At 42.1% G+C, this 15517-nt stretch overlaps 1 protein-coding gene across 1 annotated transcript in view; it reads left to right on the top strand.

The window, feature by feature from the left end:
• The first annotated feature begins 956 nt into the window (after positions 1–956).
• The window catches only part of PREP (prolyl endopeptidase), a 103854-nt gene continuing 89293 nt past the window's right edge, over positions 957–15517 (top strand). The window contains exons 1-4 of the mRNA XM_065632606.1: positions 957–1132; positions 2416–2490; positions 9878–10011; positions 13198–13328. Coding sequence (XP_065488678.1) covers positions 959–1132; positions 2416–2490; positions 9878–10011; positions 13198–13328 — 514 coding nt within the window. The 5' untranslated portion in view covers positions 957–958. The remainder of the gene's footprint in view (positions 1133–2415; positions 2491–9877; positions 10012–13197; positions 13329–15517) is intronic.

Here is a 15517-nt window from a genome sequence, read left to right as displayed (position 1 = left end):
ATAGCAGAGGTTAAACGTTCTGATGATCTCAGCTGGAAACTTCAGGAGGCACCAGCTCTCCGCAGGCAGGAGGGGTAACTGCTCTGTGAGGGCAAAGTCCAAGGTGACCTGCCCAGTGTTGTGTGGCACTGAGCGTAGCTTGTGGCACTGATACACAGGCTCTGTCTCCGACTCCATTGGGTGCAGAGCAAAGACAGTGCTAGAAATAAGTGAAGAGAGCAGCAGGGACTCGGTGCTTTGTTGGTGGAACTTAGTAACTTCTCCCAAGTAACAAGTGACAGGACGAGAGGAAATGGCCTCAAGGTTTAGATTGGATATTAGGAAAAATTTCTTCCCAGGAAGGGTTGTCAGGCATTGGAACAGGCTGCGCAGGGAAGTGGTGGAGTCACCATCCCTGGCGGGGTTGAACAGACGTGGAGATGAGGTTCTCAGGACATGGGTTAGTGCCAGGGTTGGGTTAACGGTTGGACTCGATCTTGAGCGTCTTTTCCAACCAAAATGATTCTATGATTCTATGACTTGTACAACTTTGTAACAAAACCGACATCTTGGAGCGGGAGATCGGCTCTTTGCACTCAAGAGGGGGAACTCGCAATTCGCTGTCAGGAGGATGGAACCCGTTGGACGGGTGGTGAGGAGGAAAACGCCGCCGCCGCCGGAGCGGGATGCGCCAGGAGGGGACTGTTCCTGCTCCGGCGGGGGATTGGACTAGATGATCTTCCGAGCCCTTCCTTCCAACCCCTAACATTCTGCGACCCTGTGATAAGAGCCAGGCCGGCGCAGAGGCCCGCGGCCCGTCCCCCCGCTGCCCCGCGGCCTGTCCGCCCCGGCCCGCCCGGCTCTCCGCCACCAGCCGCTGCCTGCGCGGCGGCTCCCTGCAGGGGGCGCCGTGCGCCGCGCCGCGCCGCCGGCCGCCTCTCTTGCCCGGGCCGCGGCTCGCCGGCGGGGGGCGGGCTGTATGGCGGCGCCGCTCCGCCTGGCCCGCGCCGCGCGCCTGCTGCTGGCAGCCCCGGCCCCCGCGCTGCGGCCGCTTCCGCGCTGCGCTTCGTCCTCCTCCTCGCCTCCCCTTCGCCTCTCTCCGCGCACCATGCAGGCCTTCCAGTACCCCGAGGTGTACCGCGACGAGACCGCCGTGAGTACGGCCCTCGCCGGGGCAGCCCGCCGGCGTGTGGCGGCCGCCGGGCCCGGCCGCGGAAGCAGCGTGTCTCGTCGGCACCTTGGGTGCTGCTGAGGGCCGCCCCGGGGGGGGTTAGCGCTTCCTCGGCTTTCAGGGCTTTGTTCCGCTCGGGCCCTTAAAGTCCAGCGTGCTCCGTTTAAAGGGTCTCGGTTTTTTTCCCGTGTGTGGGCCGCGGCGGCTGCTGGGGCTCGTGAAAAGCCGGAGTGGTGGCGCCGGTGCCCGCGGGCACGACCGGCGTGTGCAGGGCCCGGGCCGCCGCCCGGCCGGGCCGCGGGGAGCGGGTCTGGCGGCCGTGCCGAGTCGGGAGAGCGAGTCCCGGAGCTTCTGTTCCGCTGCCCGTCTGGGGAATCCAGGCCTGCACCTGGGCTGGACAGCGAGCGGAGCAGCAACGGGCCTATTTTTGTGCGATGGCACATCTGCAAGATGGGCTGTCTCCTTGTGTTCCAACCGTAACTTGATACCGAGGATCACTCTGTGAGTTTGGCTGACACGCATTCGGTTTTCTTCTCCTTTTGCAAAGGATTGTGCTTTAGGCTCCAGCCCAGGAATTATTTACACAACTAACATCAGTTTTAAACCTGAATGTTTGCCGACATGAGCTAACACTGGAAAAAAAATCGAGTATTTACTTCCATAGTTGAGTAAAACCCTGAACTGTGCAACTCCTAACAGCAGATATTTAGTCTCATTTTGTGTACTGTAGGAAGGAGATAAATTCAACCACATGGGTTAGTTTTTTGCACTTTTTTTTCCTTTAATTTATTTATGTGCTTTACTCACGTTTGTGAGTAGCAATAGTGGGGAGGGCTAAGCCAGAGACACTTGCATATGGATGCATCCAGTAATCGGGTTTTGTGATTTGACTTGAACACCTGGATTTGGAGGAGGTTTGGGGTTGTTTGGCATTGGGTTTTTTTGTGTTTGGTTGGAGGGTTTTTTAGTTATTTGGTTTTTTACTTCACTAATCTGTCTTGTGGAAGGAATTTATGTTCATGTTCTGCATTTCTTTGGTGCTCAGTGTTTTTTTCTGAGGATAACTCTGCTGCCCTCACCAAAGAATGGTAATATTAGCAACTCACCTGGGAGCAAGATGTTGCTCTTCTCTTCCTTTGCTTCTTAGCACCGTATGCTTTTGTGAAATTCCAAATGCCCTTCATCTTAATGACTGTCATTCCTTGATGAATAGTGTTTACTTGTGTGCATGTCTTTTTCTAAAGTATTGTCTTTTTTAAATTCAGGTGTTTGATTACCATGGGTGTAAAATAAGTGACCCATACTGCTGGCTTGAAGATCCTGATAGTGAACAGACAAAGGTAACTTTTCTTCATACAGGAATGGCTGTTTTGACCTGCTTCTCTTCTATAGAGTAGGTGCATGGATACTCTGTTTCTGAAGGACCTGCCAATACTTTTTGAAAACTTACATAGTGAGTGTAGATGTAGTACACGTGATATCTTACGGTGCCAAAAGCAATGCCATTGTTTTGTACCTTTGTGTCAATGGGCGAAAGACTGGAACATTTGATATAATCTAGATCACAGAATTTGGAAAATTAAGGCCTTGTTTATCTTGCACCCGCTTTTCTAAGACAATTTGGGTGCTCAAGAAGGTGTTGTCACACTGAAGAGAAACACTCTGATTTTAGAACATTTTATCCACCGTCCTAAGTACATCTAAAATGGCCATAATAAAATAGTTAAGAAAGAGTAGAAAGAAAACTCCTTTGGGTTGCTTTTGTCTTACAAAGTGTGTGATTTTTTTTTAATATCCCATTTAAAAAAAAAAAAAGTTTTCCTCCTGAAGTTAGGCTTCGTCAGTTTCTTTCATTACAGATTGGAGGTGTTGCAGTGTTTTCATCCTGCAGTCTGCTGTAACCGGTCTTTCACTGAGAGAGAATCCTGAAAAATAATGTTATGATTGTGAGGCAGTTCCTCTGATATTCATGGCATAAGGAGTTGCAGGGGTAATGGCCAGAAAGTGGTGGGGGGCAGCCTGGAGGGAATTTCCTCTGTAATGGCTAATAACTTTGTGATAAATGTAGTTCCAGTGTGGTTGTGTTAGAAAGGTGGTGGACAGCAGGATCTCCATTTAAAAGTATAATGCAGAGAGGCTTTTCTTTAGTGAGATTCCTTCTAGGTTCTCCCATGTATATGCTTACATAGTACCTCTTGATCAGCTAGAGAGTGGTCAAATAGAACTTACTGTAACTGTCAAGAGCAAGATGAAATGTGTACAGGCAGGATTCTGTTCCCTGTTTACAAATCTATCAGCATATATAAAGGCTCATGTGGATTAAAAAGGTTCATTTGGGATCAAGTTTTACTGAAAAACTCTGCCATGGATGTTAACAGTGACAATTAGATATTTATTAAATTGGGAGGTTTTGCTGGTTTTTGTTTTGTTTTTCTGGCTTTCTTAAGAAACAGAATGGATAGGATGGTTTTGTGCAAAATTCAGAGGGGTATATGTGTGGGGAAGTATGGTTATGTCTTTCTTTTGTAGAGGCCTTACAAATACCTGTTAAAGTGGTTTTAGGGATTCTGTGGAAGCATCAGGTTTAAGAAAATGCCAAGACCTGAATTTTGTGGCTCCATGTTCAATATTCTCACCACTTACTGCAAACAGGTTAGGTGAGAGGTTGTAGTTTATGTCTAGGAGACAAAATAAGGATTGGGGGATTATAACATGCTCATAAAAATGCAGCAGCCCAGACACAAGATGTCACATTGGTGAAACGAAAATACAATTAAATCTTACTTGCCTAGACTCTAAAAAACACATGCCTTGGCAGAATTTTGCATTATAGTAGTAGTATAATGCAAAGAGTGGAGAGAGTTCCTGTGGTTATAAGTACGTCATCTTTCTCTGAAGTTCCAGGAGTTACTGAGCAAAGCAAATTAAACTATTTTGCTGTTCTACCTCTTTCATAGAAGGGGTCAGAAAAAATAAGCTTGAAGTGCTAAACTCCTTTCATCTGCTTTATCACTCACTATGTGCTCTGCAGCAGAGGTTACTGACAGCTACTCTTTCTTGGTAGCTTTTCTTAATAGTTTTATCTCCAGGTTCTTGAGATAGTTTGCAGGACTCCTGCAGAATAGCCATTCTGCACTTACCCGATCAAAGAATAACCAGACACTGGTGTATAGGCAGTTGAATGACTGTGCAGGCTTCAGAGAGAATTTGGAGCGTGCTTCTTAAAGTTTTAAAACCTTCAAGTCACTGACCTTGAGACCTGTGTCCTTCCCATTCTTCTTCCAAGTCACTTGCTCTCTTTATGCACTCCTTAATGTCCCAAACCTCCAGTTGTTTGAGGGAAAAATAAAAATATCGTGTGTACACCTCCAACAGAAGGCTACCTTTAATTTTCTATGTATTAAGTACGGAACTAGAAGAAGAATTCCTTCAGTGTCCATGCTCATCTGTAGTGTAAGAGCCCCTATTTTGTTTCTGTTTACAACATTCTTGCTTGATTTGAGTATGTGTAACAGTGAAAATTCTGGTTTATGCCAAGAGTAAAGACTGAATGTCATTGATTTATTAAGTTAGGAACCTTTTCTCATGTACAAGCAGTCAAAATTATTTGGTGCGTGCTGTCAAATAGGTGCACGTATATGTTGGAATTCTACTTTTCTAGATTTGGTAGAAATAGTCATATCAAGCATTGATGTGGCCATAGAAAATAAATGGGTAGGCCTCCCTTTGTTTCTGTGTTGATGTGAGTCAGTGAAACATCAAGTTTACTATTTCTTGAAGCATGAAGAAAGAAGCTCAGGCAAGTGAGATTGGTTTTATCTCTGTAATTTTTATTAGTTTCACCTGATGTTCACTGTAGGGTTAATGGGACTGAGATGAACGAAATTATCCACAACAGCTTTGAGTATAAAGAATCATACTAATTTTTCCTGTGGCTAGTCCAAATTATCTTGTGGACTCTTGTAGTCAGCATCTTACAAACAAGTGAACATGGAAGGGTGTTATTGTGGTGGTGGTGGTGGTGGTGGTTCGTTTTTTTTTGGTTGGTTTTGGTTCTTTTTTGGTAATCGGTTTAATCAGGTATTTTTGCAGTGAGAGTAGAGTGCAGATAGTACTGTACCTTATCCACTGTACTTTGCAGGTTTCCATTAAGCCAGGTGGTTCTGTGTTTTATCTCTGCCCTCTCTCTTCCTTCTTGCACTGACCTGAATGTTTCTGTCCCTCCCTTGCACAGGTATAGCCACCACAAGGTGATGTTCTGGAGGGGAAGCCTTCAGTGGATTAGTTTTCCGTTGGCACACGTGTAATCTAGGTCACCCCAAGGCCACATGTTGGATCTAAGATGGTTCAAGAATGGGATCTTTCCTTTTCTAGCAGCCCACAGCCTACTTTTAATTAGGTGAAAGTCAAATAGGTCTAGAAACTTTTCAGCCAGGTCACCAAGATGATCTCATTCCATGTGCAGTGTATGTATTTGCTATAAAAATGAGGTTATTGTAGTCTGCAGGTGGCTAACCAGGACTATGTCCTGCAGATTTGCAGTCTTAGAGCTGATTAAACCAATCATCAAGCCGCATCTTCAGTTTCCTGTGGAAAAGCTCTGGTTCAAGAAGGACACAATTCCGTGTTCATGATCTGTGTGCTGTATCACTTTTTTCTATATCACATTTTTCCCTCTGTTTGCTTGGTTGGTGTAGTCATGTGCTTATGCAAACAAAACTCCTTTCTCCAGACAGGTAAATAAAACCTGAGTCCCTGGTCAGATGAGGAAGTGCAGAAGCTCGGTTCATGCTCTGTTGCTGTTTGACCATTGACCTTTAAGACAAACTGAGGAAGCGTCCCTGGTATAGCTGAAATATTTATGTTACGCTGGTAAAACACTTCTGGTGATGACATAAGCCACAACTGAAAAACCATACTTTTACTGTTGTCTTGGGTTTGGCTTGGCTGGACTTTTCAACTTCTTGTTTTGTTTTTACACTTTGTGGGAAAGGATTTCTTTTTTTACTGAAGCAAAGTCTTTTGCTACTGTGTCAGTCATATACGGTGCCTTAACTCGCTGACAGTGTAGGCAGTGATGTGTAGCTTGTCTCAGACATGAGGGATGGAGAAGGGATGAAAGAGCAGGTATCATGTAGCATACACAGTTGAGTTGTGGTATTATGAACAGGTGTGTGTTTGGATTAAGACAAGAATTGAAACTCTCAAAACTACAATTAAATGGATTTATAGTCATAATGGACCAGTGTTTCATTCACATTTTGATGAATTTCCAAATGCACTTTGAAATTTTCGTTGCCAAATACTAAAGTCAATGCTAAGAGGCAAGCCACCAGAAATCTGCTTAGTTTTATTTTGTAGTACTTAAAAAAAGGTATGTGCCCTCTTGTAGGAATTGCACTGAACTGCCTTTTACCGAGAAGACATATATGAAGATTTTGGGGGTAACTATGTAACAAACTGTAAATACTTTACAGATTAATAACAAAGACTGGTAATATTAGAACAGTTTGTATTTTAAGACTTCTTGGAAAGTATACTGTGAGTAGAAATCGGTATCTAGTCAAGAGAATAGCTTAGTGGCATGTAGGAAGCTGCTAGGTTGTAAAAATGCATAGTTAAAAAATTTTGTAGCATGTGTTTTTTTAGATGAAATTTAGTTACACTTAAACTGACAAAACAAAAACCATAAAAAACAATGACAACAACAAAAAGAAAAATGGTTGGCCCGATCAAGTAATGGCTGAACACTTCAGCCTCAAGTAAAACATCTCTGCTCTTAGTACAACACTTATAAATTCTTTCGCTTTTCAAATTACCTTATTTTCTGAAACACCAGTAAGGATACGCGTTGCTTGGACCCTTATTCTGTCTTTTCTTCTGCTGGCAAATTCTGTCCTGGTTCAAGGCTTATGATAGATTGTCAGATGCAGATTTCTACAGGTAAAATACAAATCTTTCTCTATAGGCTCATGAAGATGTATAGAGCTACTGTTCACACTATAGCCTGGGTGGCATCTGTTTAGCTCAGCGTGGTGGATGTAGTTGTTTACTGTGAGTTTCTGCTGGCAACGTCATTTCTTGTACTTTATCTGGAGCAACGTTTCAATTATGTATTGCTTTTTTAACATGAGTGCAACGTTGTGCTCAAAAGTGTAAGAACAGAGAGTTTCCAAACTATACTGGATTCTGCTTGGTGGAACTCTTTCAGAAACCTCTAATTCCTACCTCCTTTTTTAGATAGCAATGGCATTCCCTTTTACAAATAGTCTTGGAATCTTTGCTATAATACATACTAAGTGGAAATGGGAAAAATATATTAAGTTCCTGTAAAAGCAAAATTACTAGTTACTCAGTGAGTGCAATAGGTAGTATGTAAGCATGCTCTTGTGCAATGAATGCTTGTAAAGAAAAGTTTGTCTCTCCTCTTTGAGTACCAGTAATTAAAGCAGATGTGGTAATATGTGACTGCAGTTAAAACTGAGTAACACACAGTTCCAGTGTACCCTTGCCACAATGTTACCATTTTGGTTGGGTTATTGATAGACGAAGCAAAGATGTGTGCCACTTTCTGTCCATTAAATGCAACTGAAAAGTGCTTTTGCCCACCTAGTACAAAGGATGGTTTTATACATAGTTTGTGTGGCATCCCTTTTTCTGAAAATGTCACAGCACTTTTGAGTAGTTAGCTTATTTGTGTAGCTCGTGCTGTCTAGATTTTTTTGTGTCTGTGGTAATTCTTGTGTTTCCATTTAGAGAAAACAAATTCAGATACAAGTAATAATTCTTGTGTAGATTTGATTAAGTTCATCATCTGATGAGGTTGGGAGAAGACAGTTGTAGTGGTACAATGTGGAGGCTTCATGCTGTTTTGATTTACCACTGGGATGTGCTGTGCTGCCATGCTGGCTTGTAAAGCTGTCTATGCCAGTATAATCCTCAAAGGGAGAGCAGAAGCAAAAATTGGCTGTCCCTTGGCAATGTATTTTCCTCTTCCCTTCCTTTTTTCTCACAGGATCATTTCCTGACTCGATCCTTGCTGATGCATAGAGCCTAATTTTGAGTAAAGCTCCAGCAGTCATGATTGTTAGCCTTCTGTATCTGTTCCTTTTCAGTGCTGTAGTGCTTGTTTTTTGTGTCATCCTTAAGTGGTGACCTGTGTGTAACCAGCCCACGTGTTCTTAAACTAATATGCTTCAACACTTAGCCAAGTGCTCTTAGGGCATTACTAATTCTGCACTCACAGGTTTAAAGCTTATCAGTTTCTGTATGCTTTGTTAGGCATGAACAAATACCTCTTAAGTGGAGACTGACCATAATTAATGTGCTTTCTCCTTTACATTTTGGCCTGCCAAGTCTCTGAAAACAGCCTGGCATGTCATGCAGCTCTTGGCTGTGCACTGCTGTGGCAGCGAGACAAGTGGGAGGGAATATGTCCCTCTTCTTGCCCTGCGTGCTTGCTTCCTGCTGTGTGAAATGTCTATAAAATGCTGCTGAAAGAGTTTAATGTACTATTCTTTCCTCTTTTTCACCTGAAGAATTAATAAATGAGTAAACGTTGATAGCAATTGGTAAGTGTGTGCCAGGTATTCTGTGCAGCAGCTGGCTTTTCTGAAGAACTGTGAAACACAAGTTGTGGCATATGGACTGTAGCCTCGCTGCTCCTGTGGGTCGTGCCCTGTGGTGAAGTGTGGTTCAGATGTTATCATGTGTCGATCTGTTTACTGTGTGACAGGTTCAGGACAGGTAGGAACAACATTCTCTTTCAAAGCAACTGGGGAAGAGACCTGTGTAAGCAAGAGGTGGGCGGATGGGGTTTCAGGCTGGAGGTGAGAGGCTGGGGTCCGATAGTGATACTGCAGCCATCATTGCAACATCTGGCTGTGAATTACAGCCACACACGCTGCGTCCTGTCCTTCCTACTCCATGTTAAAGACAGAAGAGCCTGTATGTCTGCTTCTTAGCAGCTGTGGTTCACCTTAAAATGCTTAGGTATTAATGTTAACATAGTGTGCTATAAATAGGCATGGTGAAACGTCAACACAGCACCAGTTTTTCCATGTGTGCCATGGGAGTGGCAGCCACTAACAAGCAGCTGGAGTGTTAATGGTTTTGGCCACAGTCCTGAAGTGTTTGTCACTAGGAGGTGGAGTGTTTTGAAGAAACCAGGTTCCTCAAAGTTCTCTTCTCAGAGATAAAGTATTCTTGCCTTTTGTAACTAAGAACTGATCTGTGGTATTTTGGCCTTTCCAAGAAATACTGACTGGGACTGATCGTGTGTGTTATGTTAATAGGATGAACAGGCAGAGCGTGTGACATTTCGTATCATCATTGGAGTATCATATATTTGTGGTGAAGCAAGGGAAAATGGTATTTCCTAGGTATATAGTATAAGTTAGCTTTTCTATGTCATTTAGGCAAATACAAGGAGAGTTTTTAAAAGCATGAAGTTTGAGGGGTTTTTAAAGAGCAATTGCAGAAACCTGGTTTGTCTTTGAACCACTGATTATACATGTCACAGAGAGACATTATTCAAGATATAAGATCAGTCTTATTACAGTATTATGGCATAATGCAAATAAGCATGTAAGACTTTGGGTGTAACTCTACACAACCTAAATGGGGGGAAGGATGTCTGTGATGCATTGCTTCAGAAAATAGTGTTTTCTGTAGGAAATACACATTTCTGCTTGAGTTCATGTTAACTCATGGATTGTTTTCTTTCAGGCATTTGTGGAGGCTCAGAACAAGCTTACAGTTCCCTTTCTTGAGCAGTGTCCTGTCAGAGGACTTTTCAAAGAACGAATGACTGAACTCTATGATTATCCTAAGTACAGTTGCCACTTCAAGAAAGGAAAAAGGTATGTGAGAAATGTCTTTGTAGGTGGTGATGAATGTAAAACAAGTCAAAAGCAACAACTAGTTAGGAAAACAAATTACAAGTTATGTTTATTCCATTATAGTTGGGAAGTAGAAAAAGTAAGCCAATGTTAATACCATATGTGGTTGCATGATGCAGAGCACAACATGCTTGACTGTCTCCAATTTCCAGTCATATTATCATGTTCTTTTGCCATATTTTCTTTTTATAGGAAGAATTGTGAGATTATCAAAACCCTGACAACTTTCTAGAATAATTGTTGTAAAAGTAAAACTTTGAGGACTTTCTTTCAGAGTTGGTCACTGTCAGCATAGTTAAAGGCACCTCATCCTGAGAACAGCACAAGTCTGTCATGTGCATGTTGTTCTAAATATTTACTGAAGTACTGCTCTTATGTTGGTCCTACTTGGAGCAGCTGGTAGGATTTTTGTTCAGTCATAGCCAGTGAAAAGTAGTTAAAAACAACTCCTGTGTCTGCAAGAGATAGGGGAAGAATTGTTTGGAGGACCGAGGGCGACTGATGCAAAAAGATCTGTCTTCTAAGAAATAAAGAAATCCTGCTATATTCCAATACCTAATCTACTTGTATCCCTGTTTTAATTCTGTGGCTAGGTAAAGAGATGGTGCTTCTGTGGGTTACCTAAAGTTTGGAGACTGCAGCTCCTACTCAATTTTATCTGACCTCTTTTGGAAACACTAGCCATCTAGAGAAAGGGAGTAAAGGGATGAAACTGCTGTTTAACTAATTTTAGCAGTTCAAAAAGAGGTAGTGCAAACAACCGGCCATTCTTAATCATGGGAAACAGAGTCTTTTTCAGTATTTTCAGTTTGTTTGATCCTCGTTGAGTGACCACCTGGATATGCCAGGTGTGTTTTCACTGTCATTCACAGGAAAGAGCAGAAGCTGTCTCATTGCCTTAAGATTTCTGCACAGATGTTGGGGGAGATCTGCTACTCTTTAGTTATCTGCCCTATGTTGTGAAGAGGGTGTGGATACTTGTTCCTAAGGGAGGGAAAGTCTGTACTGTGTGTTGTAAGTATATTGTGGGGAGCGAACCCAAGCTGATGTCAATTTAAGTTGTCACTGTTGTGACACAGTACGTCAGTGTGAGGTTTAAACCCAGAATCAGTGGAGCTGTTTAAGACGGTGCTGCATGCAGGAAAGTAAGCCTTGTTGAGCAAAGCTTATTAGTCTGCATGTGATGCTCATGCAGATGTAACTATGGTGAGTCTGATTCTGGAGCAGGCCAGATCAGCGACTGCTCTGGATTCTCTGACCCATTCTCCTTGTGTGGTGTAAACATGCCTTCAATGCTAATAAGGCCTGATGTTGCAGAAATGCTCATGGCAGTGATTAATATAGTCTCTACTAGAGATAAGAAGTCTTAATTTGATGCAGCTGACTGTCCTCCAGGAAGAATGTTTATGCCAGGAACTTGATGTGCTTTAATTTATGATACTTTACTTTGATTTTAATAGATACCTTTTTAGCTTTTCTGAGTATTACTCTATTTCTTGGCATGCGCTGAACTTAAATCACAATGGTTTAAAAATCATACCAAAACCCCATATATTATGGTGTTTGAGGAGATAAAGAGGGATCTACCAAGTTAAATAACACTAGTAAGGGGCTGGAGGAGCAACTATTCTATTCGAAGAACTACCTAAGCTTCACATGTTGCTTAGAAATTCTTATATTTAATTATTTCAATTTTCTGCTGAAGAATAGCTACTAAAAGACAGTGTCTGGTGAGCTGTTCTGTAGAATCTGCAGAAAGGAAGAGTGTCCAGGGAGGTGCTGTGCCTGTCACATTGTTTGACCTTTGCTTCCCAGCTTATTGCCCAGCATTGCAAAGGTGAAATTGGCTAGAAAATGCACAGTAAAATGGAAAATTACATATCTTTTTCTCTTATTCCTTTGAATCTTTTGATTTTTTTCACTCACATTGGTATTTGAAGATATTACTAGTTCAGATTGTTAGCCAGGCCTTTCTGAGTGTAGTTTCCCCTTGTGGGTTTACCACGTTGCTGTGCATGTATCCAAGTACTGGGTAGCCTTAGGAAATGTGTGAAGTTATGTTTAGGTTTGAACATAACCTCATAATTTCTTCTGTTCCCACAGGTGAAGCTGCTTTTTGATTTAAGTCACAGATTTGCATAGTAAAACTCAGGAGTCCTATGAAGGAACAGAAGTGTAGTACTTAATAACTGTATTCTATGCAATTCATAATTTCTTTGTGCTCTGTAGTGTATTCTGATATGAAGAGTATGCCTCACTAAAGAGAATTCTGTGATTCTCTGTTCCTGCAAATTTTTCAAAACATATGCAGTTTTATAGACATTGGAAAATACAGAATCACAGAATGGTTGGGGTTGGAAGGGACCTCTGAAAATCATCTAGTCCAAACTACCTGCTAAAGCAGATTCACCTAGAGCAGATTGCACAGGAGTGTGTCCAAGCAGGTTTTGAATGTCTCCAGAGAAAGAGACTCCACAACCTCTCTGGGCAGCCTGTTCCAGTGCTCTGGCATCCTCAGAGTAAAGAAGTTTCTCCTCATGTTTAGATGGAACCTCCTGTGCTTCAGTCTGTGCCTGTTGCCCCTCATCCTACAGATGAAACAATTTCAGATGTTTCATTTGAATATCTGTCTACCACGCAATACAGGTTGAAAACAGCTATATGAATGACGAAGCTTTTAACATAGGGGATGGAAACCTGTGCCAATACTTGTAACAGAGAAACGCTAAGGCTGCAAGAGCTGTTTCACATAGACAGTTATATAGAATTTATAGTATACTTAGCTTTGTTTGAAATGCACTGTGGCAAATGCAGCTTTTATTTTTAAAACATGTTTTGGTTGCCTCCTACAGTCTCCTCTATGCAATCTATATCACATTGGGATGAGATGCCTTTCATTTTTAGAGGCCTAGAAATAGGTGTCTGGGCTTCCTCTGTATTAAGGGGGAGATAAAGGCACCTACAGAGGATGGTTAAATCCCTGATGGCCACAGGGGAAACCAGAATTCCTACTCTGCTGTGAAGCTTGTGTTTCCCTTATATATTTATCTGTCTTTTATTCACTTCATGACAACCTCATACAAGTTTTTCTTGCTTACCTCACTCAAAATCTGAATGTACTTATTTTTCTCTCTTGTGTTCTTTTAGGTACTTTCACTTCTACAATACAGGACTGCAGAACCAGCGAGTTTTGTACGTACAAGACTCCTTGGATGCTGATGCCAAAGTTTTTCTTGATCCAAATAAGCTTTCTGATGATGGCACTGTGGCTTTACGAGGTTGGTGAGGCAGCAGTTCCTGCTGAATAAGTCTGGGTCTTCAGCAGAATTTTGAAATGGTTTCCAGCTCTTTACCAATAAAAATACGGCTAGAGTGGCTTGTTTTAATCAAAATAGTCACAATAGCCATATGTGGATTTTTATGGTGTTTCAGAAGAACACTTCTAAATCTGCATTGTATTCACAATTAACGTGGTTCAGTTTCTCAATATCTTCTTTCACAACTCTTTAACACAAAAAATTGCATAATTACTTCTGTTCACTAGGGCTCTAATTTACGCTGGCTGTCCATTTTCCCACTCCCTGTTTGCTTGTTGTAGAAGCAAGACTCTTGGACCTAGAAGTCCTTGAAGTCTGTACAAGGCAGTTAATAAAACCAGAAGGAAGAGTTAGTGGTTGCTTCTTTAATTGTGACCTAGTTGAAAAGAGTCAATCCAGCATTTTTTAGTGAGAAGTCCTGCCTTAAGTTGTAGATATAAGGACTGGGTTCATATAATCTCTCTCTATTTCTAAAAAGTTTATGACAAAGTCTCTTTCCAAATGCACTTAGGAGAAACAACAACCATGGAAGAAGAGGAGAAACTCCTGGTGTTGATAAATACTTAATTTAAAAGGCAGGGACAGGAATAACTGATCAGCTCTCAAAGTGGAAATCACCAGTAGACTTCTGTCAGGGCTTGCACTGTTCGGTGTGGTCGTACACAGGGTGTTTCAAAATGATGGACCCAATTTTAAAGCAGTATATTTCATGTTGGCAACATGGCTATTTGTATGCTGGGAGAGGCATCTAGCGGTAATGATTTGAAACTCTATGCCCTGCCCTTTCAAGTGGTCAGAGTTTCATTCATTGGCGGTTCATAGTTGCAGAGACACAGTGATTTCAAATTGGGTCCATCTTCTTGACATATCCTCTATATCTCTGCAACCACAAACCGCCCACGAATGGAACTCTTACAACTTGGGAATACAGAGCGTTTATAAAAAGGTTACTAAAACTTGATAACTCATTAAACTGCTTGTAATTTTTTTATGTAATTGTAGCATGTTGCCATCATGAAATGTACTTCACTGAGCCCACGTTTTTGAAACACCCTGTATATTAGACAAATGAGTGAGCAGTGTGGTGGCAGAGTTTGGCAACGACAAAATGTTACTCCAGGTAAAGGCTGAAGAATGGCTGAAGAGGTGCAGGAGGACCTTAGGGATAGTTAGTGGGCAATAAACTAAGTAGTAAAAGTCTCTGTGCAGATAAATTAAGTGGTGCACAGGGGACAAACAATCCTAACCTCATCTGTAGAGGAATGGATGGAATGGACTCTGAGCCGACCATGACCATTTGGGAGCAATTCTTAGGCTGTAATAGATAGTTCCATGAAAATGTCAGCTTGATTCTTGGTAGCAGCCAAACAAGCACATTGAATGTCAGAAATTATTAAGAAGGAAACTGAGAACAGAAGACACCATTACATTAGCAACCCAGGGAGTTATACAGTAGCACTGAATAGAATGTAGTTCCTGTCCCCTCAGCTCAAAGCGGGCTCTGAAATACAGTTCAGAGGAGGGCACTAGGAACAATCAAGGGTATGGAGCAAAGGTTAGGAACGATTGAGTGTTCTCAGATCAATCAGATTACAGAAGGGACAATTTAGCAGGGGTAAAATAGAGGTCTACAGAATCATTTGTGGCATGCAGTAGCATGGAGGGAGTAAATAGGGATTGCTTAGGTGACATTTTTTCTATTACAAGAATTAAGGGATATCAAATGAAGGCAGTGGGAGTTGAGTCCAAAGCAAACAAAAGGTGGTGGTGGTTCATACCAGAAGTAGATTTGTAGGACTCCTTACCAATGGATGTTGTTGGTGCAAAAAACTTACTGTGGGTTTAAGGTCAGGCTGGACAAGGTCAAGGAGGAGGAGAGTGCTGAGGATTATTAACCAACTACTTCATGGAAAAGATGTGTCCTAAGCTAAAAATGGCCAGAGGTTGTAAGAATATTTCAGGAAAATACTACATGTGCTGGCATCGTTGTTACTTCAGTAGACAACTCCTTGTGACCCCTTCTGAGGATAGCTAGGTGGAATCTTGGTCTGAATCAGAATGGCCACTCTTATGTTGTTAGGGGTTATTAATCTATTTGCATGCTAGTGGCAAATTTTTCCAGTTACTTCAGTTTTTAGGGCTTCGCAGGG

Source organism: Caloenas nicobarica, chromosome 3 (genome assembly GCF_036013445.1).
Source record: "Caloenas nicobarica isolate bCalNic1 chromosome 3, bCalNic1.hap1, whole genome shotgun sequence".
Classification (NCBI taxonomy): Eukaryota; Metazoa; Chordata; class Aves; order Columbiformes; family Columbidae; genus Caloenas; species Caloenas nicobarica.
This window is presented reverse-complemented; position numbering and strand designations above follow the sequence as displayed.